At 52.6% G+C, this 27,155-nt stretch overlaps 3 protein-coding genes across 13 annotated transcripts in view; all 3 read right to left on the reverse strand.

The window, feature by feature from the left end:
• Positions 1–80: 80 nt before the first annotated feature.
• On the reverse strand, positions 81–3,896 carry cfap96 (cilia and flagella associated protein 96). The gene is made up of 9 exons (XM_035532080.2): positions 3,760–3,896; positions 3,146–3,317; positions 2,885–2,990; positions 2,510–2,729; positions 1,544–1,681; positions 1,164–1,239; positions 795–977; positions 471–643; positions 81–221 (listed from the first exon to the last, which is right to left on the reverse strand). Exons 2-9 carry the CDS (start codon positions 3,248–3,250, stop codon positions 170–172), a joined length of 1,053 nt encoding a protein of 350 aa, XP_035387973.1. The 5' UTR covers positions 3,251–3,317; positions 3,760–3,896; the 3' UTR covers positions 81–169.
• tstd1 (thiosulfate sulfurtransferase like domain containing 1) lies at positions 3,501–6,397 on the reverse strand. Its single transcript, XM_081698872.1, has 4 exons — positions 6,294–6,397; positions 5,414–5,539; positions 5,133–5,295; positions 3,501–4,952 (listed from the first exon to the last, which is right to left on the reverse strand). The coding sequence occupies exons 2-4, from the start codon at positions 5,535–5,537 to the stop codon at positions 4,898–4,900; spliced, it is 342 nt and encodes a 113-aa protein (XP_081554998.1). The 5' UTR covers positions 5,538–5,539; positions 6,294–6,397; the 3' UTR covers positions 3,501–4,897.
• A 381-nt stretch (positions 6,398–6,778) lies between these two features.
• The window catches only part of tenm2a (teneurin transmembrane protein 2a), a 195,750-nt gene continuing 175,373 nt past the window's right edge, over positions 6,779–27,155 (reverse strand). For 7 of the 11 annotated variants that reach the window (XM_081698478.1, XM_081698477.1, XM_081698476.1 and 4 more), the window contains 18 exons: positions 27,120–27,143; positions 22,993–23,139; positions 22,126–22,336; positions 21,592–21,711; positions 20,876–21,137; positions 20,214–20,481; positions 19,052–19,195; positions 18,182–18,431; positions 18,054–18,074; positions 17,742–17,971; positions 15,475–15,629; positions 14,425–15,314; positions 13,434–13,609; positions 11,768–12,003; positions 11,392–11,688; positions 9,557–11,174; positions 9,167–9,297; positions 6,779–9,048 (listed from right to left, as the gene is read on the reverse strand). In XM_081698478.1, the coding sequence (XP_081554604.1) occupies positions 8,311–9,048; positions 9,167–9,297; positions 9,557–11,174; positions 11,392–11,688; positions 11,768–12,003; positions 13,434–13,609; positions 14,425–15,314; positions 15,475–15,629; positions 17,742–17,971; positions 18,054–18,074; positions 18,182–18,431; positions 19,052–19,195; positions 20,214–20,481; positions 20,876–21,137; positions 21,592–21,711; positions 22,126–22,336; positions 22,993–23,139; positions 27,120–27,143 (5,918 nt within the window). In that variant the 3' untranslated portion in view covers positions 6,779–8,310. The remainder of the gene's footprint in view (positions 9,049–9,166; positions 9,298–9,556; positions 11,175–11,391; positions 11,689–11,767; positions 12,004–13,433; positions 13,610–14,424; positions 15,315–15,474; positions 15,630–17,741; positions 17,972–18,053; positions 18,075–18,181; positions 18,432–19,051; positions 19,196–20,213; positions 20,482–20,875; positions 21,138–21,591; positions 21,712–22,125; positions 22,337–22,992; positions 23,140–27,119; positions 27,144–27,155) is intronic. The other 4 variants (XM_081698482.1, XM_081698473.1, XM_081698474.1 and 1 more) reach the window with 3 other exon arrangements.

The following is a 27,155-nucleotide window of genomic DNA, read 5'->3' on the forward strand; positions in this document are numbered from 1 at the left end:
AGAGTTAGGTTCTGCAATAACTAACATAATACTGCTATAGAAGGACTGGATGGATCAAACAAAATGACACCAGACAGAAGTATACACAATTATTGTTTAATTTCACACCAAAATAAAAAAGTCATGTTAATGTGTTATAAACAGGTCACCTGCCAGGCATCGGACGCTCTTAATATGCCATAACAGATTGGATTTGATTGTAGTTTGTGCAATTCAAAAGCCTGTGAATAAAAAAGTACAAATCTAATATCAGAGCCTCTTCTCCAGCATGCAAACACGGGATTAAATTAGAATCGGACGGCATCGTCAACTTCTTATACGCGAGGATTATCGGCATCGTTGCTAATATGACAAAAATCCTGTGGAGTGATCATCACATGATGGTACTCTCCTCAGTCGGGGCGCTACTGTAAGTCTGAGTAATTTCTGTCTTTCTTGTGCGTAACGTGTTTAATTTGCAGGAGGCTTACTTGTCCACGTTGAGAGAGATTATGCTCTTGACTGGAGTACTCTTGGAGCCAGGCGATGGGCGGAAGATCTTCGCGTCCTTATTCGTGGTCGCCGTACTGGGCTTCCTGGTGACGTAGGGGTCGGCTGAGTGCGGCGGGTAGGGCTCGAACGTCCCGGCTTTCATTCCTCCAATCTAAAAGAATACGAAGAGGAAAACGTACTGAGCAGTGACGGTGGAATAGAAACTTCGCGAGGTCGGGCGGATACGTTACGACCCTCCGAGAAGCCGCTAAATACAGTGAACAGAGACCAACACGGTGAACAGGACTTAACATGCTCCGTACCGTTTTGCTGGGAGAGCTCGGTTTGAAGGGCACTGCAAAGCGCGTCTTCTTCTCCTCGGCCTTCTTTGCGGCCGGTAAAGGTTTCTCGAGCTTGTACGGGTTGTTGTCAAAGCATTCCTTCGGATGGAGATTCAGGTGAAACGGTCCGCCTTTCAACTTTGATTTGTGAGCCGCTACCTCACGCTAGAAGACAAATGATCCCTCTTGTTAGTAGAGCTAAAATAATTATCTGCACATGGGTTGCTTGGAGACTTGTTCTTACAAAAACACAACATGAGGGTATTGGCAGGAGCAAAGAATCTACGATGACCATTAACTGTTTTCATTACAACAGCATCAAGCAGTAATACTTCATTCTTGAATTCATACCTTTAGCATCTCTCTTGCTCGGTCATACGGATCAGGAGAATATGAATCTATTTTGGATAAGGTGACACCTGGGAAGCTTTTAAACAGACGAGAGGATAATTTAGACTCAATACCAGCTGGAATTACACAATTATAACCATGTGGAGAAGCCTGAGTAACAGCACTGCACCACGATGCCTGTCTTCATTCAGGATCACGTCCATGCAGCTGTGTGACTTAGAGCAAAATGACAGACTTGTATCTACGACGTCCTCAAGGAGCAAAGCCTGACTTACTCTGTGGTGTTGGGATTGAAGACAATAAAGGCACACAGGGATCTACTTTAATGTCAGCTCCTGGCGTCGTGTAGAATCATGCAAGAGGAAGAAGTCTGCACTGACCCGTATCCGCTTCCTTTCTTGGGTGGGCTGGTGTACATGTTCTTGCCTGGAGCTTTGTAGGGCTTCTTAGGAACCTGCAGGGGACTAAATGCCTGGACAGGGCCCCCTAGTGTCCCATAGTAGTTGCCAATTCCTGATCTGCAGAGTGCCAACACATGTATCTTAATAGAAATGAGACGCACCCCAAATCAACTACAGTCCATTTGTGGCACACATCGGGATAAATGATGTACATAAAAGAAATTATATTCTTCACCATCGACTGACATTTTCTTGATTCCAAAATGCACCTGATATTTATTTTGACCCAAATAACAATTACAAAGTGTTTTTTAAAATGTTCTTGCTCTCTCTTTCTGCCATCTCAAGTACATGACAAACATGTGCTCTCATATCATGACCGGTGTGACATCTTACTGGTCTCAGACTTAAGATCATAATAGCGTGTTGGCTGGAGCTCTTGCCCCAGTTCTGAGATGCGCACGATGGAATGGAAACCCGGCACACTAACAGTTCTTGTGCTCTTACTGCAAAGGACTGTTACGCCGCATGGCCAGCTGCAGTCTTCCACGAATTATGCTTTCTTTCACTTCACTGTGGGCTGTGCCTTGCTCAGATACACTCCGATAAAGGTCAACTGGTGGCACATGATAGCCACAATTCAACAAAGTTACCTCTGGATTAGCACCACAGCGTTAAATGGATTTACAGCATAAATATGTGTGCAAAGTGCATTTTCCTCTCCAACAAGACATCGTCAGCTGACCAAAAGTGGCTTCGCTGCTCTGTGTCCTACTGTATTGAGATTCCAGTTGTGCTGCAATGTTAATGGGCACTTTTATTTCAGACCAAAGGCTTCCACCCTGGTTGTTGTTGGTTTTTTTACACTAAATCATGTAATTCTATATATAGTTTTAAAAGTAAACCTTGCGTAAGAAACAAGGAGGGAAAGGATGCTTAACCTACGATTTCTTTTCTCCATTGCTGGGTAAAAAGGCCTTCCCTAGATTCTTCTTGGTTTGCTGGATCTTATACTGCCTTTGGATTTTGATACGGTCGGTCAGTGCCTCTTTCTCAAAGATTCTCTTGAACTGAGTTTCAAAGTAACCAGCCTGGAGCGCAGACTTCCTCTTGGATCCCTCGGCCAACATCTGCTTATCCTTGTGCGCAGATTCATGAAATGGACCTTTTAAGAGAACATGGACGAGAAAGACATCCTGCAATACATCCCGAACTTAATTTGGCTCAGACATCACGGACGCATCGCACCCGTAAATATATATTTGCCGAGAGCGTGTAACTGTCATTGTAACTCGTTCTGGAGACGTTGTCACGGCTTACGGTAAATAAAGGGCGTATATTTGTCCCCTACGGACACGTAGCCCATCTCTCTGAAAAGGCCCACTCGTTCCATGTCAGATTTCCCCTCAGGCGGCATTTTGTTGAGCTCAAAAAAAAGAAGAAGAAAAAAAAAGAAGAAAGAAGCAGCCATTTAGAATCTTTCGTTATACCGTAAATATCTGTATTTTTTAAAGCAGACGCGTCCCAAAAGATTTGGCTTGAGGTTATCCCGAGAGAAGTAAAGAAAACGATGATACGTACCTGTATTAATAACCACCGACGGTTTCTGAATCTTCGTTCGCAGTCAGACAGCGACGCGGTTAACCGCGTGTTTGCGCTTGTTTCCTTGGTGTCGCATGTAACCATTATCCTGCGGTCAGGTTTCTCTGTCGGTTTCTCTGGCGTACAATCCAAACTAAACCATACCTAAAACCTGAAGTAGAACCATTTAGTCAGCAATTACCAGTTTTTAAAATTGCAAATCATTTTTCCACCCTCCTCGTTTATCACTCAGCCAAGGAAAAGCAACCCCACGGATACTTTAACTGAAGGATTGTGGACCTTGTAGTCAGCAAGCAAGCGCGGGCTGCACAAGAAACAAACGTCCCAGACCAACTGCTTTTCAATAGTTTCCCTTTATTGAACATTTGTACGACTGACATGAATTAAACGTAACAGGTCGCTAACAAACACAACTATCTGAAAAGGGAAAGATTACTGCAGATCTAACTTCAGCTTTGATCAAACGGACCCGATCCATGCAGGTCATCCATGGTGACCATAAACACCTAAAAGGGAATTAAATCGATGAAGAAGAGCACGACTCAGACACGAGATTTTAGAGTCGAAAGAATTAAAAAGCGTACTAATCGTACGTTTTCGTGCCGTGGGTCGTCGTACTCACGCACGTCCCCTGGAAAGGCCGCACGTATCGTCTGCTTGAGCTCAGGGGGGTAAATGTAGGTGGGCATGTCAGCAGACCCCCTGCATCCGACTTGGCGACGCATCTGGCAACGGAATCGGTGCGATTGTTTCTTGGAACAGCGTGTGACGCACTTCCAATCAGTTTCACATCGTAACATCGGTAACGTGTACTTGTCCGGTGCCGAGATCGGTCTTACTAATTGACGCTGGATGAGGCGGTACGCCCTTCTGCGCCGGGCCCGGTCGGCCTTGAGTCGGGACGCGGCGCGAAGCAACGGCGCCACCCAGAGAGGCACACTGGACGTAACCGAGAAGTTGGAAACGGCACGAATGAATTTTCACATCGCAATTCTAAAAAGGTAATTGAACACTAAAAGAAAAAAAAAAGTGTGACCACTGCCACCAAGTGACATCTCCGACGTTTATACCCGTGCGTGAATTACATCGGCACCAGACTACTATTTTTACGGAATAAACTTCACATTTAATGTATGTATGGCGTCATTTAATCTCTGTTAGCATAATTACCCGAAAGAAGAGCAAAGGTCAATAAAGGTTTCCATTTATCTTGTGATTTCCAGGCTTCACGATTCTCCTCACATGCCGCTTAGCCACGAACGGAACACGTTTTGTGCGCATGACCAAAAGATATTGATAAGCAATGTTGCAGATCTTCGCAATAGGTCAATTGAAACAAGCAAGCTAATATAAAACATATTATAGCTATGCATTCTTAATATGCTTTAAATAAAACATGCGTACACAGTATGGGTGCACATCTCATAAGGGTACAAATAATTCTTTAGTACAATTTAAAGAACAAAATATACAGGTCATCTGAGAATCAGTACAAATTCTATAAGGAAACAAAACATTTATCACAAATTTCTGAGGTAGTCCAATTCAAAGGCCAAAATATTTATAATTGGAGCCAAATAAACACGGAAACCAGTATAGAAAGGCACTTTGTCCAAGAGTCACAGCATTGACTGTAATTGATGGATATAGTGTGACACAGGTGTGATGAAACCTAAATGCAGTAAATCTAAATATAGTGTGACACAGGTGTGATGAAACAGTGATGAACGGTCATTTGCATTGCTTCTCTGACCATTCCTTGTAACCTCCAGTGTAGTTACGTGCACTTCAAACACACACACACACACACACACACACACACACACACACACACACACACACACACACACACAGAGAGAGAGAGAGAGAGAGAGGTTTTAGATTTAAGTGCTGTTGATATGAAATCTATTGACATTCATATGACAAATCTATTGACAATTCATAATGCCTGTAATCGTGATCATACTTTTTGAAGCCAAGGCGCCTCGCAATATCTGTGGCAACCTCCCCACGCCTCCCCATTTGGCAGTGGAACACCAAATCCTGGGAATCTGGAAGCGGCTTGGGCACACCTGTTGCATCTCGGAAAGCGTCTGGTTCCAGTGAGAACACGCTTTCCACGCTGCTCACTATAAACGTTCCAGTTAGCACATGGCATTAGGACCGACAAAGATGACATAAATAAACAATTATAATAACTGTCCCAAGTAAACGCCACGAAACAGATTTGTGGGAGCTACAGGTCACCTGGAACATGCACGGATCCCGGGATACACCCTTTAGCCACCTCTTCTTGGGAGCGCACGTCCACGAGCAGAAGTCCCTTGCTTTTCTCCATGAGAGACACGAGCTCGCTGTGGGAGATGGTCATATCTGGAGAGGGTGAAGTGTTAGCGGCCTTGGAAAAACGCTCGCCTGCAGAGCAGCCAATTGCACAACACGACGTGCGACTACGAGATCGAAGCGATTTGAATGGAGAACCAGATAAACCGGAAAGACATGCTTCTCTACAACGACTAAACAGTAATTCGAAAACGTGTCTTAATCTCATGTAATAGCCCGTCTAGCTCCTTATTTCATGCAGCTCATTATTTCTAGTAGAAATTTGGGTAGGCTATAACCAAACAGTATGAATAAATCAATATGTTGGATTATTGTTGAATGCATTTAAGACAAACTATCGAGTAAACCTTTTATTGTGAATTCAAATGAATATTTTAGATGAATTCCTAACATTAAAATATCTCCAGAAGTGCACGCTACATTAAGTGGATTTAGCGAAGATTAAAACGACCACGATAGATCACTTTATAATAAATAATTGATAACATTCATGTAAGCAAAATAGTAAGGGATAAAATACAAGATCTAACAGGCAATGGCCTGGAGAATCCATGCAAAAAACAAACAAACAAAAAAAATCCACGAATAAACCCAAAGATCACAAACTATAGGATCCATCTAGGGACAGGATACTAGCATTTGTCATCTTTTACGAGTTACGGAGTGAGCTTCTCAGCTCCATAAAGCGCTCATAGCCTGTTGGTCGGTAACTTTTTTTAAGATTCCAGAAATATTCCTCGTGGTAAATTACGACTGGTCAGATATTGTAGGACATTTATATTACCTGCGTTTGCCACTTTGTTATTCCCACCTTACTGACAACCCACCAAGATTTACGTGATGTACCTTCAGCTTCCTCGGTTATAAGTATAAGTAGGCATGGTTATAAGTAGGCGTGGCGTAATCCGAGGTTCCGCGAACCGTACGACTCTCAAATACCGCGGAAAAGTATTTAAAATAAAAGCCCCCGAACAGCATACAAAGAGACAAACCACTGTCCTACAAACTTTTAAAGGTTTCGGTAATTTATCTCATTACAGTCAGGTACTGTTTGAATATTTTTATTCCTTTGAATTTAGGCAAACATTCCATTTATTATCTTATTCCACTTATTATTATCCACTTATTATTATTCCACTTTATCAATCGTCAACAGCGTTGTCGTAATTTTCAGTCAAGCCACTAAGATTAGACAAGCATTTCTGCCATGACTGCGGGGAAGTCAATGAAACAGCATAACACAGATGCAGAAGACCAACCAAACTGACATGAAGTAAACCTTTTATTGATAAGGTCTCAGAAGAGTCCTGCTTAAGTGTAAGAAACCCTCAATACTGATTTGGTACATGACATCCATAATGAGTCTCTTCACAGTGGATAGAATCCATTTCTACGGTTTTGGGTTCTAGTACAGCAACTTTTCTGCATAAAACAAACCTAAACAAACAAAACATCAAACTGGGGATCAATATTGTTTATCTGAGATATCTGAGTGTCACATCCTAGCATCATTATACCAGCTATAGGTTTGCACATTACAAGCCACTTCTTGTTAGAAATATAAAACTTGATATTATGAACAATATTCTACTGTGCTGCATAAAGGTAAATCTATACACTGTACATACAGATATATTTTGAAAAACAAATTTCACAGTTTTAAACTTTATTTAAAGTATAAACCATTTTAAAACACTTTACATAAATCATTGTTGTCTATGACTATAATTTGCTTAAGCAAATCAAAATTAATATAAAAACAATGAACATTTCTTACATATTTTACAAAAGAATATGCCAGTGTTCATTTTATTAGCTAAAAATGGTGACTCCTTCATGATTGTCATAGAGTACTAAGAATAACAAATAAATAAATAAATAAATAACAAAATGAAAATAAATAAACCTTTAATCATAACAGCGTGAGCTTTTATTTTGTTTCCAATTCTCCTGTACAGAAGTGCCCCGGTGAGAGTCTCATTATTCTGCAACTGAGAGTTACAAAACTCCTGCATTTAAAGCCCACCCAGAACTTCAGTGTTATCTGACATGACGTTGATATTATTCTAATCTTCCACTGATAAAACAAATCTATGTTGGACATTAACTTTACGCAAATATAGCCATGTGGGTGTGTGTGTGTTTTTTTTTTGTTTTTTTTTAAAATTTCTTAAAAAAAAAACCAAAAAGAAAAACAAAAAAACAGTTTGTTGGAGTTGTTTGTTTTTTTCCACCGAACTCAAAGCAGGGTGTGGTGGATGGCGCTTGCAGCCACAGACAGCGGTGTTGTCGCAGAGAAAGCGAAGCATGAGGGTGCTGCTCCGCCTCGTAGAGACGCCTCCGAAGTGCCGAAGTTTCGCCTGGGTTCCCTTCTCCAATTGATCCACATCACATGGGAGCACGGGGGAGCATCTGGCGCCAGCATTCTCACGTAACCCAAAAATATGGGTGAAAAATAGCTACTCTTTTTTAAAAAGGGGATTTTTCATGTTTCAGCAACAGCTGTTCCGTTTGTGGTCTATCAGTGCTTTTTCCATTGTTCAAAAACAAAGTTCTTTCAAATTGTTTTTTTTTGCCAGTGGCAGTATTAATAATGTTCTTTTTAAAAGTCCCTGCAGCGTTCAGAGTTACCCTTTAAGTTTGTTTATTCTCCATGGGTAAAGGAGATTTAGGAAAGAGGAGAACAGGTGTACGAAACCCAGGGGGTGTGGGGGGGGGGGGTTTGCAAAGAAAAAGAAAAATCTAGAGAAAAGGTGGGAAATAAAACAGACCAAAAAAAAAAAAAAGAAACCATTGTTCTGTTACCTCTTCCCCATCTCATTCTGTCTCAGGAACTGGATGTTGGTGCTGCTGTCTGCCAGTTCAGGGTACTGCTCCACGGGCAGGATGTAGTACCCATCGTAGCCCTGCACCTTCCCCGTGGAGAGCAGCTGTTGTTTTTCCCCTTCGGTCCACAGGCGGCTGCCTTCCCTACCGTCCCGGGCCCTCTGCTGCTCCCGCAGCCAAGCGCTGGCCAGAGCTCGCTGCCTGGCCAGCTCCTGCAGGCGGGCACGCTCCTCGTCCAGCACGTCGGCCCCCAGCCCATAGCGCACGCTCAGCGACAGCGCCGCCGTGCGGAACTCCACGGCGACGCCACGCCGCGTGCGCCCGCTCACCGTGACGTTGACGCCGCTCTCCAGCGCCCTGCGCCCGTTGGTGAGCCCCAGCGCCAGCAGGTCGGCGTCAGCCGAGCCGATCTTCACGAAGAAGTGGCAGTCGCGGCCGTCCTGCGTGTGGCGCGTGCCCTCCAGGTAGGTGGCGCCATTGAGCACCAGCGCCGCCTTCCTGCTGTCGTCGCTGGCCACGCTGGAGACCCCCGTCACCACGCGGCCTTCCTTCACAGCGAACATCACCCCGCGGCCGATGATTGGCGTGACAGTGCCAAACCAGTGGCCTTGCTTCTCATGCCTGGCCCGACGATCCTTGACCAGCAGCTGGCCCTCCAGAGCCATGAAGGCCTGATTGTGCCTCTCCGCCTCTTGCTGAACTCCAGTCAACAGCTGCAGAGACAAGACAACACTTACGCAGCTGGGCTTTTGCCAGTAGTACCTTTCATGTGTGTCCACGCTGTGGACCCGACGGCCGGGCTTCGCTCGGGCTTCGACAAGGGGAACTCACCTGGCCGTTTTCACACTCCTGGCTGCTGAGGAGCTCGTACGGCGGGTCCACGAAATACAGCGTGTGCTTTGGGAAGCCAGGGATGATGTTACTGAGCTGGAAGCCGAACATCACCAGCCAGCTCTTCACGTCTAGACAAAACCAATAAAAGCATGTTTATGTTGCCGCTGGGCCTTTACATTTTACAGATGAAAACTTCAAATGCTTTAAAATCAGCTGGTGTGTGCGAGTGTGTGTGTGTGTGTGTGTGTGTGAGAGGTTCATCTCTGACCGAACACTTTATTTCTCGTCTGAAAGTAAACAACTGCGTTTCCCCGTTTCGTTTCGACACAAGCCTGTTCCAGAATGCTGTCGTGAACCCGGAAACAGGTAGAAGGTGGAAACACGTACCCGTCACGTAATTCTTCACGTCCAGCATGTCGCTGAGAGGGTTGTTGTTCTTGAACACGTACAGGTTGAACGGCGCCAGGTCCTTGCCGATCTTCTGCCACAGCGCGTAGTCCGGTGACGTCCACCGGGCGGCTAGCACGTCGTAGTCTCTCTGCGTGAAGTGCACCAGCTTGGTCAGCGGATCGTAGAGGCCGCCGTGGAAGCCGACGACCAGCTGGAACTCGGGGTTGGAGTCGTGGTACACCTCGCCGTACGCCGTGTACTGCACCTGCTTGATCATCTGCCCGTTGCTGCTGAAGACGGCGAGTGGCGTTCCGGTGTTGTCGGAGGCGATGTAGTACTCCTCCCCGCTGCTCACCTCCATGGCGAACAGATGGCCCTGCAAGTCGTAGTACAGCGAGGCGATCTCCGAGCTGGAGTGGTTGAACACGTGCGTGACGCGCACGGGGTTGCTCAGGTCGGCGTAGAAGAACTGCAGGTGCTGGCCCAGGCTGTTCTTGGCAGACACCCTGCGGCCCAGGCCGTCGTAGCGGTACTGCACGCTCCAGCCGCCAGCCGCCCGGCTGTAGGCGCGCGCCAGCTGGCCCTTGGAGTTGTAGTCGAAGACGTCGGTGCCGCGCTGGCTGAGGAAGCCGTCCTCATCCAGGCGGTACTGTATGTCACCCAGGCGGGTGACGCGGTCACGCAGGTCATAGCGGAGCGGCGTGAGCCGCGCGCTGTTGCCCGGGTTCAGCAAATGCAGGTTGCCGTTGAGGTCGTAGCTGTAGCGCCACGTGGACCAGTCATTGACCTTGACGCCGCTCAGCTGCCCGTCGCCATCGTACTCGTAGCGGTACTGCGTGGTGTTGGCGTAGGGGCCGATCTTCAGCTCGCGCTTGATCACGCGGCCCATGCCGTCGTACTGCACCGTCATCCAGTACATGAGCGAGCGGAAGATCTCGTACTGCACCTCCTTGATGCGCCCGTGCGCGTCAAAGTGCTTGCTCAGCGTCATCACCGCCGTGGTGATGATCTGGTTGATGTCGTAGTAGATGACGCCGAACTTGCCGAAGTGCTCCACCTTGCCGGAGATCTCGTCGTAGCGGTACAGGTCCACGGGCAGTGGCGTCTCGCTGATCACAGGCTTCATGCTGGCCACACGGAAGCTGTTGTCGTGGTAGGTGTAGTCGAAGCGGGCGTTCACCATGCCCTCCTCCGAGAAGCGGTACATCTGCTTGTCCACCAGGGGGCCCATCTTGCGGTAGCGGATGGTGCAGGAGAAGCCGCCGCTCTGCAGGTTTACCATCTTCAGCACGCCGGCCGTCTCGTCGTAGCCGAACGTGACCGCCGTGCCATCGTACAAGATCTCCGACAGCTTGCCCAGCTTGCCGTACTTGTAGAGGACGCGGCGGCCCGTGCCCAGGAAGTACGTGGCCTGCGGCCGGCCGTCCTCGCTGAAGTCGTGGATGACGGAGGCGTTGCTCTCGGGGGGGTTGTAGGTGTTGCGGATGTAGCCGACGGAGACGTGCGTGAACATGGTGTGGCGGGCCACGCTGGGCATGGTTACCGCGGTGATGCGGTCGGAGGAGTCGAACTCAAAGATGTACTGCCTCTGACTCTGCAGAAGGAGCACCATCGACTGCACAGAAGGAAGAACAGGAGGGCACCAGCCACGTCAATAACCATCGGAATTACACTTAGGAGAGATTGTAGACCCAAGACATTAACAGACCAATTTTATCAACGACCAAATACGTGCCTGGTGTAAAGCAACCACCATTTGAATACACTCTTCTTCCAGCACATCGCTTGAACACACACACAGCCCGTGCCGTTTGACGACGGCGCTCTCTCACCTTGTCCAGGTAACTGTAGCTCCACACCTTGCCGTCGACGAAGGAGCGCGAGAGGATGCGCCCACGCGCGTCGAACTCGGTCCGCTCACTCATGCTGCCGCGGTGGAGACCCACCAGCTGGCCCGCGCCCGAGTAGGACACGTTGACCACGGCCAGAGTGCTGCTGGGCTGCCAGATGGCGGGCCGGCCCTGGGCGTCGTACGTGATGCGCAGCGTGAACTTCCTGTGGTCGTCGTAGATCTTCTCTGTCCGCGTGTTGCGGTCGAAGTCGATGGAGAGCAGGTTGCGCCCGTGGGCCTGTGAGAAGACGGGATTCGTTAACGGGTTTCACGGTTTGGAAGCCGTCCGATGGGGTTCCGTGGGCGGATTCCCTCACCCTTAGCTTCCTGCCGAACACGGTGACCTTGCCCTTCGTCACCTCCTTGCGCAGCCGCCACTCTATGGAGTTGAGGCCGTTGTCGGTGGGCAGGGTGATGTTCCTCCGGCCGATGGTGGGGCTCACTGAGCCGGCCAGGATGTGAGGCTCCGTGTGGAAGCTGATGCCCATCCCGTTGGCGTGCGTCACTCTCAAAGTTCCGTTGCTGCACAGCTGGTAGCTGTTTCGCACTTGGTCTGCAGAGGGCGAGAGAGAGCCAGCGATTCATTGCCGACAAGAGCGGCAACGCTTCTCATGTCAGAACTAAGCTGGCCTGAGCGCTAAAAAAACCCCAAAACCTCATTTTCTTTTATCCTTTAGCTCAAAAACACAGTGGGCAGTCGTCAGTGTTATGATGGAAAATATGTTCTGTGGTGCCTCTTACGTCCCTTGTTACAACATCATAAAGGAGAATAGCATGCTCTGGTTCACCCAGCCACCATAAAAGAATTACAGTCCATAAATGATTCATGGCAGCTGCTGGAATCTTTCGTCTGCGCTCCGACAGCACATGGTGTGTTATACAGACTAACAGACTGAATGCTTTTATGGAAGCATTGGGAGTTTTTGAAATTTTTTTAATTTGCTTAACTGTATAATGGAGCGTAAGAGGAGGAGGTGGGGGGTCTTAAGACCGATCGGACCAAACGGGAGCTGGGCAGGTACGGTCTGGTGGTTTATGTGACTGCCACCTTCGGGGTGGTTTTCCACCTTCGCTGGCCTCCGGGGCCGACGCTGTAATTAAACTTCCAAACTTTCCTCTCCCCAGGCTCCTGTGATGTGTAGGAGTCTGACTTTAGGTCCCGTCTCGTTGGAGCTCAGGGATCGCGGTGAGAAGGCTCTGACAGTCCCGGTCTAAGTTGTCTCTCTGTCAGTCTGTCTCATTGTCTGTCTGCGTGCCTCTGCCTCCCACTTCTCTCTCTCTCTCTCTCTCTCTCTCTCTCTCTCTCTCTCTACACACACACACACACACACACACACACACACACACACACACGTTTTCCTAAACAGTTGAAATAAGCTCTGGGAGCATGGGGCCGGTGGTACAGGGAGTGCGGAAGACAGGGAGGATTTACTGGGAGCGAGGCAATGAATTTCACCCCAATCACGTTTGGCACGGCGAGGGCTCCTAGTGAGCCTGGGACGCGGGAATGGCAGCCCTCACACGCGTGCGCTTCCGAGCCACGCCCGCACACATGCCTGACAGCCTGAACGGTGTGCCTGCAGCTTGCCTATTACATTAACTACAAACATACATCCCCAGCCTTTAATCAGCTTTCAACATGTGTCAAAAGGGATCACGTCGAACAGTGTGTGCTATAAATAATATTTTTATACACAGTAGCTTTATGTGCAAATGTATTTTTAATTTAAACACAACTTTAGAAATAAAGAATACTCTTTGTAGATTTAAAGGCGAAGCACACGAAGCCAAAGAATCTCAGGTTCTTTTAGGTTGTAAAAATCTAGGTTGTAAATTTAGGTTGTGATATTCCCATAATGCACTGGCAGGCTCTCGGATGGGATGAGGATTTGTACACAGGGAAATAGCCTTAGACTCAGAGTGTGTGCTGCCAGACACGCTGGGGCATGTTCTTATCCATGTTCATGTTCTCGGCGTACACACCTTGCACAACAGTGTAAGAGGCCTCGACCGATGACAGATTGGTGATAACGGTGACGTCGTCGTCCCTGTTTGAGCTCTCAATGTCAACGTTGATGGACTTCTCGATCTCTCGGTGCAGGCTGGTCACCATGCCGGTTGGATAGGTCACGTTGGTTAGTCTCCCTTCGCTGTCATACCTGTGGGTGCAGACGACACGCCGGCCCTGTTTACACGAGCGTGCTTCACGTCACACGGAACGCAGTTCTGACTGGTGACACAAATTGAGGCTGAATCAGCTGACTGCTGCAGGTTCAAAATGAGCCATTTCGAACCGTCGTTGACTGGGATTAAAGGTCAAAAGTGCAGGAGGCACTACGAGAGCACCAGGATGTTTCGGTGGGTAAGAGGCGTCTGCTGCCTGGGTGCCCACTCATAACAGGACCTTCAAGGAAAGCAGCTAAGATCAAGAGATCAGCAGACATTTCCTGTGGTGAGAGTCTCTGTGGGCTCAGTGTGTCCTAGCAGACACTCTCTCTCCCTCTCTCTCTCTCTCCCTCTCTCTCCCTCTCTCTCCCTCTTTCTCTCCCGCCCTCTCTCTTTCTGTAGCTTTCCACTGGGGACCATGTTTGGGACTTGCTACAGATCTGTCTCAGCCTGACTGATGTGCGTGCCAGTGGGCTGGAGGGAACATGTCTGAAAGGGCAGTACCGCTGGCAGACTACAGATGGAGATAGTGGCGCACATGTATTTCCCATTACGCAGCAAGGTGTTTATACTTTCTGATTTCACACAATCGATGTGAAGTCAAAGAACGGGTCCGTGTGAGCCTTGTCACTAGAAAGCTGTTGTAAAATAGGCCATACTAAGAAATATCAATTTAACTGATCTGTGACAACCGACACCTAGTTCCCCCAGAACAAGATAAAAATTTGACTTCAAACATTTGCTTATCTCGAGCATTTGAAGAAATACTCCTGCTGACACGCGTGAGCGCTGACATACGCGCACTTACTCGTAAAACGTAGTCCAGCCTGTCTCGTCGGCCTTGCTGGCGAGCAGTCCTGCGCTGCCGCTGTAAGTGAGCTGCGCGATCTCCTGGCCCAGGGCGGACACTGAACGCAGGTTCCTGGACGGGTCCAGCCCCAGGGTCACCACCTGGTTCTCGGGCAGGAGGAGGAGCCTGAGCAGGCCGGCGCCGCCCTGGCTGTTGCCCTCCCTCTTTATCCTCAGCGTGACGTTGCTATTGTCCACCAGGGAGGCGAGCTCCCCGTCGGGCCCGTAGCTGAAGTTGTAGAGGGCCATCCCGCTGACCAGGCTGATGGTCCGCAGGTGGAGGCCCTCCTCACTGAAGACGTAGAGCTCCTGCTCGCGTGGTGACGCCACCTCGTAGTGGCCCGTCGGGCTTAGCCCGGGGCCGTTGGTGCGCACGGCGCGGATCCGGATGTTGTTGAGGTCCGCCACGAAGAGCGTGCCGTCTGGCGCCACGGCCAGCGAGGCCGGCGAGTTGAGGCCGGCGTCCGAGGCGTAACCGTCGTCGCCCGAGAAGCAGTTGCAGTTCACGTCGTTCTTGCAGTCGCACTCGGACGCGGCGCCGGCCAGCAGTGAGATCTCGCCGTCGGCGCTCACCTGCCGCACGCGGTTGATCTTCTTCTCGTCCGTCTCGGCGATGTAGAGCACGCCGGAGTGGGAGACGGCGATGGCCGTGGCGCTCTCCAGCGCCGAGTGGATGGCCAGCCGGCTGAGCGAGTAGTCAATGCCCGGAACCTGGCAGTGCATGGGCCGCCCAGCGATGATGCTGACCTGGTGGTTCTCGGTGATGCGCAGGATCACGTTATTTTCCAGCACGTAGAGCGAATTGTCCATGGGGTTCACCGCCAGGTCGGTAGGCCACTCCAGACGCACCTGAAATGGAAGGGCGCTCACGTTAAGACGTGCCGGGGCCTTCTCCGGGACGGCTTCCTTCTCTAGGACTGGAATGGGCGGAAAGGTGAACCCCGCGTCCTGCTTGAGAGAGTGCTGCAGCTTGTCGGGTGCAGATGCGGAAGAAACCCCGCCCCCTCACCTGACTGATGTCCATGCCGGCATCACAGCTGAGTGGCCGGACGGCCGTGAGGTCGTTGGCGCCCAGCAGGGTGGAGATGATGCCGTTCTGGTCCACCTTCCGGATCATGGTGGCGTCCACGAAATACATCAGCCCGTTCTTGTCCACTGCGATGCCTGCACGCACAGGAGAGAGAGAGAGAGGCCGAGACAAAGAGAAGAAAGGGAGAAAGAGACAGTGAGAGAAAACAGAAACGGAGACACAGAGATAAAAAGGCAGAGAGCCCAAGAACGACAGCCAGAGAGATGGTCTGTCAAAACTCCTTTTTCTCTTTCAAAGGTTCCGTCAGGTTAAATGCCATCTGGGAGTTGGGAGCCGAGAGCTTTCAAACGCGCAATCGCTCCTTATGCCTCACTTTTCCCACATTAAACACCGAGTTTCCATCACACGTCACCTGCAACTCAGGGCATCGGTTCACACGTGGGGAGGCGCGGAGGATGACGTGGGCAGGAATAGCTTTCAGAAACAACGCAACGCAAACAAATCGACGGGGCTGTGTGGAGGTTAAAGCTGCCTCCCTGTCAAGAGACGGGCACACGGGGGCAGGGGTCGGGTCGGGGCGGCGCGGGGGGGCAACGGCGGACCCCCACCACGCACACCCGCGTGGGGGTCGGCGGTTGGGCCCCTCTGTTCCGACGCGCGAGCGTCACTTTGCTGTCGGCGGTGGAGAAACGCAACGGCGTGGCGTTTCCGACAGTTTGGTGTCAGGTTTCTCCTCTCTGCCGTCATGGCGTTTCCCTGGAAATCGTTTGCAGGTGCGCACGCACCTGTCTAATATCGTGTAGGGCCCTCTGGTGCTGGCAGAGCCAACCCTGATGTCTAGCTTCGACGCGTTAGCTGCAGGTCCTTCGAGTCCTCGAAGTAGCAAGGTGGGGCCTCCGCAGATTGACGTTGCTTTTCTGCCACGTCCCGCGGGTGCTCAAGCGGACTGAGATCCGGGGAATTTCGGAGGCCACGTCCACACCTTGAATGTTGTGTCCTCTTCCTCAAACCATCCCTGAACAATTTTTACAGTGTGGTGGGGCACGTTAACCTGCCGAAAGAGTCCACTGCCATTAGGGAATACTGTTGCCATGAACGGTGCCCTTGGTCTGCAACTGTTTAGGTAGGTGGTACGTGTCTAAGTAACGTCCACGTGAATGATCCAGGGGTTTCCCTGCAGAACGTCGCCCAGAGTGTCTCTTCACACTTGCATCCTGGTGTCATCTCTTCCCCAGCTAAGCGATGCACGCACCCGTCCGCGTGATGCGAAATGAAACACGGTCGGTCAGACCTGGACACCTCCTTCCATTGCGCCACAGTCTGGTTCGAACACTTCTGGCAGTGGACAGGCGTCAGAACGGGCGCTCTGTCCGGCCTGCCGTCTTGACACCTCTCTATCACAGCCCAGCGACGTTTCAGCAACTCGTGCTACAGTAGCTGTCTTGTGGAATCGAACCAGACGGGCTGGACGGCGCTCCCCACGCGCTCACGACACGTTAACTTCATTCGCTGTCTAATATATCACACACCATGACAGGTGCCACTGTAACGAGATAATCGATATCATTCACTTCACCTGTCAGTGGTTTCAATGTCGTGACCGATCGGCATATGTACGTGCGAGCGGAATTTTCAAACTAATACGTTTTCACACTCCACCGTGATTTTGCTTGTAAATGTATTACAATCGACAGCGATGGGCAAACGGCAGCTGATCCAGTACAAGGAGCGCGGAAGACGAGGCGGCGTCTTCCGTAAAACATCTGTTCCGCGGAAAATTCCCACCGCGTACCGCCCTGCGCTGCGGCGCCTGATGCCGGCACCTGCCCGTGCGTTAATTCATCGCGGAGAGATGAGAGAGCGGCGCGAGGCTCCTCGGGAAGCGGCGGCGGGCCTGGATTCCCTGCGGCGCGCGCGCGCGCGGGTGATCGAATAACTGGAGGGTTAAACGTCGTGTTCAGCTGTGGAGGGGCTAAGGGCTGCTTTCACGCGCGCCGCGCATCCCTGGCCCAGACGCGGAGGCGCATTATCGCCTCTCTGCCGCGCCGCTTCCTAGACGCAGGAGTGCGAGAGCGCGCTGTGACGCCCAAGCGCACACCGGCTACACCAGGGTGAGATCGGAGCTTCCGATATTCCGAGTCGGTGCCCGGCGACCTTTCGCTTCTCCTTTTCTCCTTTTCTTTTCTCTTTACTCATTTCTTCCGTTTTTTTTCCCCTCCATCCTTTCCAATTCCCCGCCGCCTCACCTTTCGGGCTCATGAGGGTGGCGTCTACCGCCTTGCTGCCGTCCCCGCAGTGCTCGTCGAAGGGCAGGCACTGCTCGCCTGTGCCTGCCACCACTTCAGCGTTGTCCGCCAGCAGCCGTCCGCCGGTCAGCGAGCGCGCCCGGTAGATCCGCCGCGAGTTGGTGTCGGAGATGTACAGGGCCCCCGTCACGGGGTCCACGGCCATGAAGTACTTGTGCGTCGGGTTGTTGCTGCGCAAAAGGAGGCGGAAGAACGGTTAGCTCGGTGGAAGATCTGATCCGACTTGCGCTGAGGGCCTTTTCGAGGGCTCACCTGTGTCGGAAATCCTTGTTCCTTTGGGGCACAAAAAGAAAGAAGACGGGAACGCAAGGCGTTAGAACCGAAGTGAACGGTTTAAGACGACGAGAGAGCGCGAGCGCGAGCGCGAGAGGAAAGCAGACCTGAGCTCCAGCACGCGGGTGGTGTTGAGCGATGGGTAAACCCTGCGCACGAAGTTCAGGTCGCCCACATAGAGGCTGCCGTCCACGCCTGCAGCCAGCGCCACTGGGGCCAATAGCTTGTTCCCGTCGGCCAGCCCGTTGCAGCTCGGGCACGAGATGCTCCGTCGTCGCCCGTTCCCCATCACGCTGGTGATCACCGGCGGTTGCCGGGAGACGAAGATGTTCTCCCCGCTGCCCTTATGGAGGATGCCTGCCGGGGAAAGTGGGGGAGACCGTGAACGCTCGCACGTGGAAAGAGAGAGAGGTGTGGTCAGTGACCCTGCCACTCCCGGGGTGGGTGTGGTCAGTGACCCCTCCCCTTGCTGATCTCTACAAAAGCCCCAATTTGTGTCACTCGGTGTCAGCATTACATCAGCAATTACAGAAACCCAAATATAAGTGCAAATGATGATCAGGTCCTTTTATAGAGTGTGTTACTGCCTGGGACAACAAGAATGGACACTGTGTGTGTGTGTGTGTGTGTGTGTGTGTGTGTGTGTGTGTGTGTGTGTGTGTGCGCGTGCGTGCGCATGTGTGTGCGTGTGTGCGCGTGTGTGTGTGCGTGCGTGCGTGTGCGTGTATGCGTGCGCGTGTGTGCGTGTGTGTGTGTGCGTGCGCGTGTGTGTGTGCGTGCGCGTGTGTGTGTGCGTGCGCGTGTGTGTGTGCGCGTGTGTATGCGTGTGCATGTGTGTGCGTGCGTGTGTGTGCGTGCGTGCGTGTGCATGTGTATGCGTGCGCGCGTGTGTGTGTGTGTGTGCGTGTGTGTGCGTGCGCGTGTGCGCGCGTGCGTGCGCGTGTGTGCGTGCGTGCGCGTGCGTGTGTGCGCCTTACTACTGCGCAAGTTGAGGATGTGATGTTTGTCCAGGGACCAGCCGCCGAGATTGGAGGGCTCCAGCTCATATCCCTGCAGCAGAACTGTCCTCTTCTCCCACAGTACCAGGCTAGGACACGTCTCATACTCGTAGCCCACAGAGACTGCACAGACAGGACAGAGGAGAGAGAAAACAGAGGAAGAGAGACACACACGGGAGACATCAAAACCACGTTCGCATAATGAGCCCCAGATTAGAGATTAGATATTTATAATTTGCATAAAACAAAGCCAATTGGGTTAGAAATCTAGCAGCTGGGAGGGAGGGAGGGAACATTTTTGTAATCGAATCTCATATGCCTGGTAATTGTTGAGAGTCGCCCGAACTGCCCGAATTGAGGGAAGCCTAGGCCTCAGACAGACGAGACCAGAGCAGACGTCTCCCGCTAAACACCCGTCGCTGTGGCGGAGAGCCATCAGCAGGAAGAGGGAGCCTGAATGGCCCCAGAATCCAGGCCAAGGTGTTTTATCCCTGGAGAAGAGTGAACGGGTGATCTCTTCAGACGCTCCGTATAACTGAACTCGTCTGGCCGCTCCCTCCGTACGCGCGCCAGCCCGTACAGTTCCTGGCCCTGCGGAAGGGTCGCGGCCCAGCGTGTGTTTCCGTGTCGTCGTGTTAGGTGTGTCCGGCCGGGGCATAACGGGACCTGAACGGGACCTGAACGGGAAGGAGGTTCGGGTCGCGGTTGCGACAAAGGTGTGGGAGAGGGGAATGTTACTCGAAGTGTTAAACGGGTCGCTGTCGCGTTGCCTGGAGACAGAGTGCTGTCCTTTGCCCCTCCCCCACCCATCCCTCATCTCCACGGTAGCAGCATCAGAGAGAGCCGCACCCTCTACCTGGAGCTGCTCCCCGGCGCTGACGGGAGCTCCGAGGCGGAACGGCGGCTGATGTCGAGCCGCCTTCCTGGGGCCCCCCGATCTCATGTGGAACGGCGTTAACCTCCTTTGACGTGTAATAAACTGGTTAGTGGTCCCGCATCGCCCTCTCACCATTCGCCTTGAATCGAACGGATTAGCCCCTAGGGACTTTTAAATCTCTCCGCGGAGAGATTTGCCGGAGCCTGTTCCGTTCCGAGGGTTCGGACCGCTTCCCTTCTGCAGATTTAGTGACGGCTCACTCACCCACAGCCTCGGACAGGCCGTAGACGCGCTGGCTGTAGGCGTCGGTCTTGTCCCAGACGAAGGTGTAGGCCAGGTTGGGCGAGGCGTGGAACCACTTCTGGAAGAGGTGGCCCTCCACGGCCACCATCAGGTGCACCTTGGCCAGGCTGAGGGGCACGACCGCCTGGGTCATGGTGATCTTGAGCAGTGCGCGGTAACCTGCCGCCCGCGAGCTCAGGTGGCGCAGCTTCAGGCGGGTGCCCGGGATCTCGATCTGCTCGTGGAGGACCTGAGGAGGACGAAGAACAAAGACCTGGGTGCACACTCGGAAGGGAGAGCCCGGGGAAAGCGCGCCACGGGCAGCCGGAGGCGGAAAAAAGGGGAAATGACAAAAAGATGCAGACATCTGCGAAGAAAACGTGTGAGGGAGAGGTTCACAAGTAAACACTGATGAAGGGAATGAAAACTGGGAAGAAAAAAGGACTCAGCAAAAACCTCATTTATATTTAAAAAGAAAAAGAAAAAAGTTAAAGTTAAATAATTGTACCAGACAGGCCGTGATAACGTCACGGGCGTCTGGGTTACCGAGGTACGAATGTGAGGATTGGCAGAAAGGAAACCAGTATTTTCCACAGAAGGCGTGGCCTAAAACAGGGCGGGAGCAGCCGGCGACCGGCTCTGACCTGGGTCTCGGGCACGATGGCCCTCTCGCCGGGCCTGGAGCTGTAGAAGGAGGACAGTGGCGAGGGAACCACGACTGGGTCGGGTCGGGCGAAGCCGCTCAGGTCGCAGCCCGGGATGGTGTTCTCCTCCGTCTTCATGACGAGCGTGTCCATGGCGTAGAAGCGGTTCCAGGGCAGCCACACGGTGCGCTCCTGGCTCAGGAACGGCGCCCGCTCCAAGTGCAGCGTCACAGAGGCGCCGCCGTTGGCCACGAGGTCGAAGCTGGTGGGGGGAGGAAGAGAGGGGAGGAGGAGGAAGAGGAAGAGGAGGAGGAGGAGGAGAGGAGAGGAGAAGAGAGGAGGAATGCAAGCAGAGAGCGGAAAAACAAAGAATTACTTCTGCTGTACTCATTATGGATGGGCCTATTACATTCTAAATGATCTTACATTCAGAATGCCATTTTTTCAAAGGGGACTAATTAATTGCATTGATGAATTGCAATCATCTTGGCAGAAAAGCTGTTAGTTCATGGTTCCACACAAATGTAATAAAGATTTGTTCTCTATTTGTTTCAGTGCGCAGATGTCATTGACACTCCGGGCCGAAATATACCGAAGTTGTTGAGCCCTCTGATGCGGAAACCCCTCCCCCCAAAAAAAACAAACCGTATTCCGAGTGGGATGAGCGCAGGAAGGGAGCTGAGAAGTTTGGCTGAGAAAGGTTTGCCGACACTCACGTTCCGTCCTGCCGCGTGAGGGTGTATCCATAGTGCGGGTACTTGACAAAGGAGACGTTAACCCCCACCAGCGGGGTCCCATCAGTGGTCAGCACCTGTCCTCTTATCAGGGACGCCAAGCTGAGAGAGACGACACAGAAGGACCGTGAATAACCAGTAAAACTGCGCTAGAATCTCTCTGTCAGGTTCTATAAAAAAATGAGTTCGCACGCGTAATAACCAGTTGACTTGGGTGAAAGTGTGTAAAGGCAGAAACGGATAGAAACGTATTCGAGCACCGGCAATAACTCAGCAATGACTAATCCATCGACTCAAGAGCATCGACTTTCTCGCAATATCCATCAATCACGTGCTCTCCTAAAAGAATTCGTTTTAGTTACGCTGTGATTGATTTTGGTCTGTTTTCATTTACAAATCTGAATTAAACGGCGGTTAATAATGCAACACGTATTGACCGGAGCTGACCGTGTGACGGCTCCCTTTTGCCATAACACAGAGCCTGGAGTCAGGAGCGGGGCGGTGGCGTGGCCGTACCTGGCGTTGAAGGGGTTCTCCGCCGGGATGATGTGCGTGCTGTCGCGGCCCACCAGCGGGCGCACGCGCTCGTAGAAGGAGCGGACCCTCTGCGCCGGAAGTTGGCTCTGTTGGATCACCTGCAGGGGGTCCCGGGAGCCGCGGCACAGGGGGCTGTTCTGGCATGGGCTCTGGATGCAGCAGTCCGGATCCATGCAGTCGGTCAGGCCGTCTGCGGGAAGGAGGGAGGAACGGTCACTCTGTCATTCCGTTCGCCCTGGCGCGCTGTGCGGCCCGCCTTTTCCGAGGCCGTACCCTTTTCTTTCCGAAAAAGCAGTCAGCCACTGCTGTTTCTTAAGTGTGCACGTACAGACACGCGCGCACACACACACGCTCACAAACTTTTTTCCCCGCTGCCGGAGCCTGGAACCTCGCCATCGGCCGGGCCTTTCGCGCTGGCTCAGGGGTAACAAAGTTCGGCAGGGCGTGTCGGAAACGGTGCGTCTTAGGAGGGAAGCCCGGCGTCTGGCTACAGACGCAAGCCGGTCAATAACCGTAGCCACGCTCCTCGTGGAGGTCGGACTCGCTCTTTCTGATTCACCGCGGATGAAAGTCCGCGCGAGTAATCCCACAAGAGGGGTGAATAAATACGGTGAGAGCAGGAAAAGCCCACCCTTGGGCCTGGAGAAGGCATTTATCTCCCGAGCTGTGCCCCGCTGAGATGAACTGCCCCGTGAAAGTCACTCTGACCCCAAAGTGCGGAGAGACTTTCGGAACGCAACCTACCCAGCGCTGTGCTGGAACTGCAAAACTCGAGCAGGCGCGCTTCTAAACAGTAAGCGCGCTTCAGTGTGCACGTCCTCGGCTGGAGGAATGGAGCTCTCTCACCTCCTTCGTTGTCTCTGTTGTCGGCGCAGGCGGTCTCCATGGCGACGTTGCAGCCTGTACCTCTCCAGCCGGTCTTGCACTCACAGTGCCAGCTGTTTTGCCCCATGGTGCACTGGCCGTTTCCACTGCACAGGTTGGGGCAGCCGTCTGGGGGAGGGTTAGGGGGTGGGGTGGAGAGGGAGGAGAAGGGAGGGAGAGAGAGAGAGAGAGAGAGAGGACAGTAGGGGAGAAGAGATCGTGAGGGGCCTCGAGGGGCAGCCACGCTGCACCGGAACCTCTGCCCGGCGTGTTCTTGCGGTGTCAAAGGGCACGCGCTGGCATGCACGCTTGGGCGCCCTCCTCGTCGAACCAATCCGAAACCTCGCTGCTGGATCGTCAGCGAAAATTCCATTTTGATCCGCCGTTCTTGACAGGGGCCTGCGCGCGTTGCCAGTGGTGGTAAACAGCTTTATCAGAACTCCCCGGAGTTGGGGGGGCGCTCGATAAGAGCCACGTCCAGGAGTTCCCGCTGGGTTAATTTGGTAGGGATGATTCGATTCTCCTGGCCAGAGCATACTGCTCTCTCATGTGAGAATGTGATTAGGGGAAGCTAGACACTACAGATCAGATTAGGAGGCCTCCGTGCGACCGGCTGCAAGTGCGCGCGCGCAAATTCCAGATAGTGGAGACATTTTGCAAGAGTGAACGGGGGGGGGGAGCCCGGGGTTGGGAGACGACATGCACCTGAGAGACGGAATGAATTTAAGAGGGAGGGATCTTTATCAAAGCCATGCCGGAGGTCGAGATGTGCCAAGCTCACGCCTCCTACCGAAGAGCTTCATGAAACATTCAGAGGACCTACGCAACTTGTTTAGAACTCCTGCGGTGACGTTTCTGAACACGTCGAGCGGTGTCGTCCAAGTGGGAGGGCGACGCGACTTTTTATTTGTGTCTGTGGAGTTTGTCATGACTTGCTCGTGTGTGCGTGTGTGTGCGCACGATTGTAGGGAGACGTTTCGAATGAGCCGGGAACTGTGCGGAAAACAAACGTGCCACGGCCGCATGGCGCGGGACGGTGGCGCAGCTCCAGTGGTGCCCAGGGTGAAGGGCAGCGTCCAGGACCGGCGGCCACGCTCACGGATCTGCGCAAAGGCCGCTGACCTCCCACGTTCCTGCCACTGCGCTAGGACGTAACTACACACCCGGGAGTTATGGCCTGGCATTTCAGGGCTCTCTCACACTTTTGTATAGAGCAGCTGAATGATTTCGAACGTAAAGCTGATAAACCGAGCTGTTGGGTTTTTGCTCCGTAACGGACTGCTGCCAACGGACGGACTGGGAAGGCCGATGTTTCCTCGGATCCCGCGGCTACCTTTGACCTGAGAGCCCGCCGGCTTGACCTCAAACCGTCGGCACGTTTGTCCAAGCGCGTCTGGGACTTGGAGACCGGTTGCCAAGGAGACATGGCCTTTTCGGAGCGGGCCAGCGGCGTCTGTCACGCGGCTGTGGCATTAGCGCTGGCTGATCCGGCACAGGTGACATTTCAGAGGATCCGCGGTCGGAGGCGGGGGCGGGGTTTAGAAGGAGCGCGAAAAGGGCCCCGGACGGGCCCCGCCCGCTTGGCTGCAGTGTTTTAATTAATACAGTTCTCACCGTCTGCGGCCCTTCGAGATGCCACATTAACAGGAGGCTATGCATTGATTGCCACCCAATATTGAGCGGCGAGAGAAGTCACTTAGCAATGATTGCTTTTTAAATTGAGTTGCCATTTTAGGCAGGCAAATACTTAAAAGCAGAATCTATAGCGGCCATTGATCTCCCGTGTCAGGCAGGAGGGAGCGCGGCCCCTCTCTTACGCCAAAGGCCAGTCGATTCTCCGCACGCTAACTAGAATAAAGTGGGGGCTTCACAAAGTATTAAGGCACCCGGCTAAAATAATGGGGTTGGACTCCGTCGTAATCCCTCTAAAACAGGAGGCGAGATTGCCTGGGGTTACGGGTCGGCACGCACACCAGGAGCGGCGGGTGGGAGAGGCCAGCAGGGCGGGGGTGGCGAGAACCCGCCCGCGCGGACGGAGGCAGCGCGCGGGAAGCTGTAAAGATCGGCGCAGAGATGGAGACTTGGGAAGAGGAAGGAGGGCGCAAACACGGAGTGTTGGGATGCACACGGATGAAATAAAGAAAGGAAAGAATCAGGCAGAAATGTGGGAGTGAGAGATTGAGAGGGAAAGAATGAGAACGGAGGAGGACAGAAAGCCTGGACTCAAAGCCCATTCTCCAGTCTGCTCTCCCCTTTAAAGGTCACCGGAATAAATGTTAGACTCATAAATCCTCAAAACCGTCGTTGGGACGGGCAGATAAAATCAGAACCTATAAAGTACCCTCCATCTGGACTTCGGCTTGATAATTGTACCGCCACAAACTCAAATCTCTCCCTGAACCTCCCTTCACTGGAAACATGTGAAACTGACAGAGAGGCTGCCGCTATTATATCTGACAAAATCTGAGCTGGAGCTTGTCCGGAACGGAAGGTGCGGGCGCGAGACGCCGGCGTAATTCGTAAGTAACAGCAGAGTGTGAAGATGGCGTCTCTGGTTTAAGGGGAAAGGCAGAACTAAGCCTGATGAATCAGACTCGGTTGAAGTTTGAAGGGAAAATGCACGTTCGTCTTGCATGCCTCTTTGCTCGCGGCGAGCGTTGTTTGCACGTGTGGGCCAATCATGCATTTGATCGCGCATAAACCCCGCCCACCGAGAGCGTGCCGGCATGTAAAGTCAACGTGCATGACGGACAAACTTCTGGAGTCTACGCTTCTGAGCCAATCACAGCCTTCCCCTCCAATCCTCGCTGTCCTCTACCAGCAAATGTGAACGGCTCCCGCTTCAGAAATGGGGTTTGTGTTCAGACGAACGTGACTCGGATGCGTTGTTGTGGAAGGGGAGACCGGGTGGTATGCGGACCTGGGCCTCCCCCGTGCGGTTTGACCTGCTGATGCGTCCTATTGGGGCGCTGAGTGAAGGTGAAACCGTCGCGGGCGCTCCCCTTCTCCCGGCTGCTGCCGTGACCACGCCCCCCGCCTGCTCTACATGCACCACCTTCCCTCCCCGTTAGCAGAGCAAGCGGTACCTGACACTGGGACTGAGTCATTAAGAAGGCTGCCCGTGGTGCAAGTACCTTGCCAGCCAAATTATGTGCCGTAACCCCCCCCCACTCCACCCACCTACCGGGCCCCCCCCGAAAAATTCCGCACCAGTGGCTCGTGAAATTTAATAATCACCTTGGGACGCGCACCCCTCCCTGATGCCGTTAGCCCCTCCCCCTCCCGCCGACGGAGTGAACGTGCCGGAAGCTTTTGTCTGCTCCCGCAACGCTTCGCCCTTCGCAACTTCGGTCTTTGCTTTGCGATCGACTTGGGGGCGGGGGAGGGGCTAGCAAAGAGCCCCACCTCCTCCCCTTCCTCCGAGGTGGCCGCCGGCGCACGATGGCTCGCGTCTTAAAACTCTCCTGTCTGGAGCACCGCCGTCCTCCAGAGCCATTTGCCGTCGAGGGCAGGATTTCTTTCGCTGCTGCCCGTTGGAGACAGAGCGAGAGACATCGGCACGAAGGAGGGAATTCTCCTTCGCTGAGTTTTTGCCAGCTTGTCGGGGTTCGTTTCCTCACGCTCCGTCAAGTGTGTGCGTGTGGCGCCCGTTTGTGGGAGGTCCAGGACGGTGGCGCCGGCGTCCGACTAGTTAATTCCGCTTTCTATCCTCGCTGCACAGGGCAGCGGTCGGTTGAGAGTCTGTTAGAGTCTAATAGAGTCTGAAGCTTCTCCTACCCATCCGAAGTTTCAAATTCGGCTGCACCCCCCCTACGCCCAACCCACGCCCCGACCCCAAGCACAGAGAAAGGGATAGAACAGTGATCCGAAGCTTTATAACCGCTGCGGTTATAACAGACCGGCACAGGGAAAAACACGGACGTGGAGGGACACACACTCGCGGACCCGCTCTACGCGGCCGGCCCGTTCTGACGGACACCACCAGCTCTACTCTACAGGACACACTGTCGGAAAAAAAAAAAAAGCACACAGTCTCTACGCAGCCAAGCCGCCGGGGAAAGGTAAAGGTTAGCGCTGCGCTAGCACACGGCGCGGGCGAGGTACAATACCTTCATCAGCCTCATTCCAATAGTCTGCACGCAGAG

This window comes from Electrophorus electricus, chromosome 16 (assembly GCF_041902795.1).
Source record: "Electrophorus electricus isolate QZ-2024a chromosome 16, ASM4190279v1, whole genome shotgun sequence".
NCBI classification, from domain to species: domain Eukaryota; kingdom Metazoa; phylum Chordata; class Actinopteri; order Gymnotiformes; family Gymnotidae; genus Electrophorus; species Electrophorus electricus.

What these genes read in the sequence shown, in the direction of transcription:
- cfap96 (XM_035532080.2), bottom strand. Translation starts at nt 3,250, where the DNA reads ATGGTTACATGCGACACCAAGGAAACAAGCGCAAACACGCGGTTAACC. An exon ending in AGCAATGGAGAAAAGAAATC is followed by an intron (nt 1,682 to 2,509) that starts GTAGGTTAAGCA and finishes GGCACTCTGCAG; the next exon opens with ATCAGGAATTGGCAACTACT. An exon ending in ATCTCTCTCAACGTGGACAA is followed by an intron (nt 222 to 470) that starts GTAAGCCTCCTG and finishes TTTTATTCACAG; the next exon opens with GCTTTTGAATTGCACAAACT.
- tstd1 (XM_081698872.1), bottom strand. Translation starts at nt 5,537, where the DNA reads ATGACCATCTCCCACAGCGAGCTCGTGTCTCTCATGGAGAAAAGCAAG. An exon ending in GGGATCCGTGCATGTTCCAG is followed by an intron (nt 5,296 to 5,413) that starts GTGACCTGTAGC and finishes GAACGTTTATAG; the next exon opens with TGAGCAGCGTGGAAAGCGTG. An exon ending in AGGCGCCTTGGCTTCAAAAA is followed by an intron (nt 4,953 to 5,132) that starts GTATGATCACGA and finishes GTGTGTTTGAAG; the next exon opens with TGCACGTAACTACACTGGAG.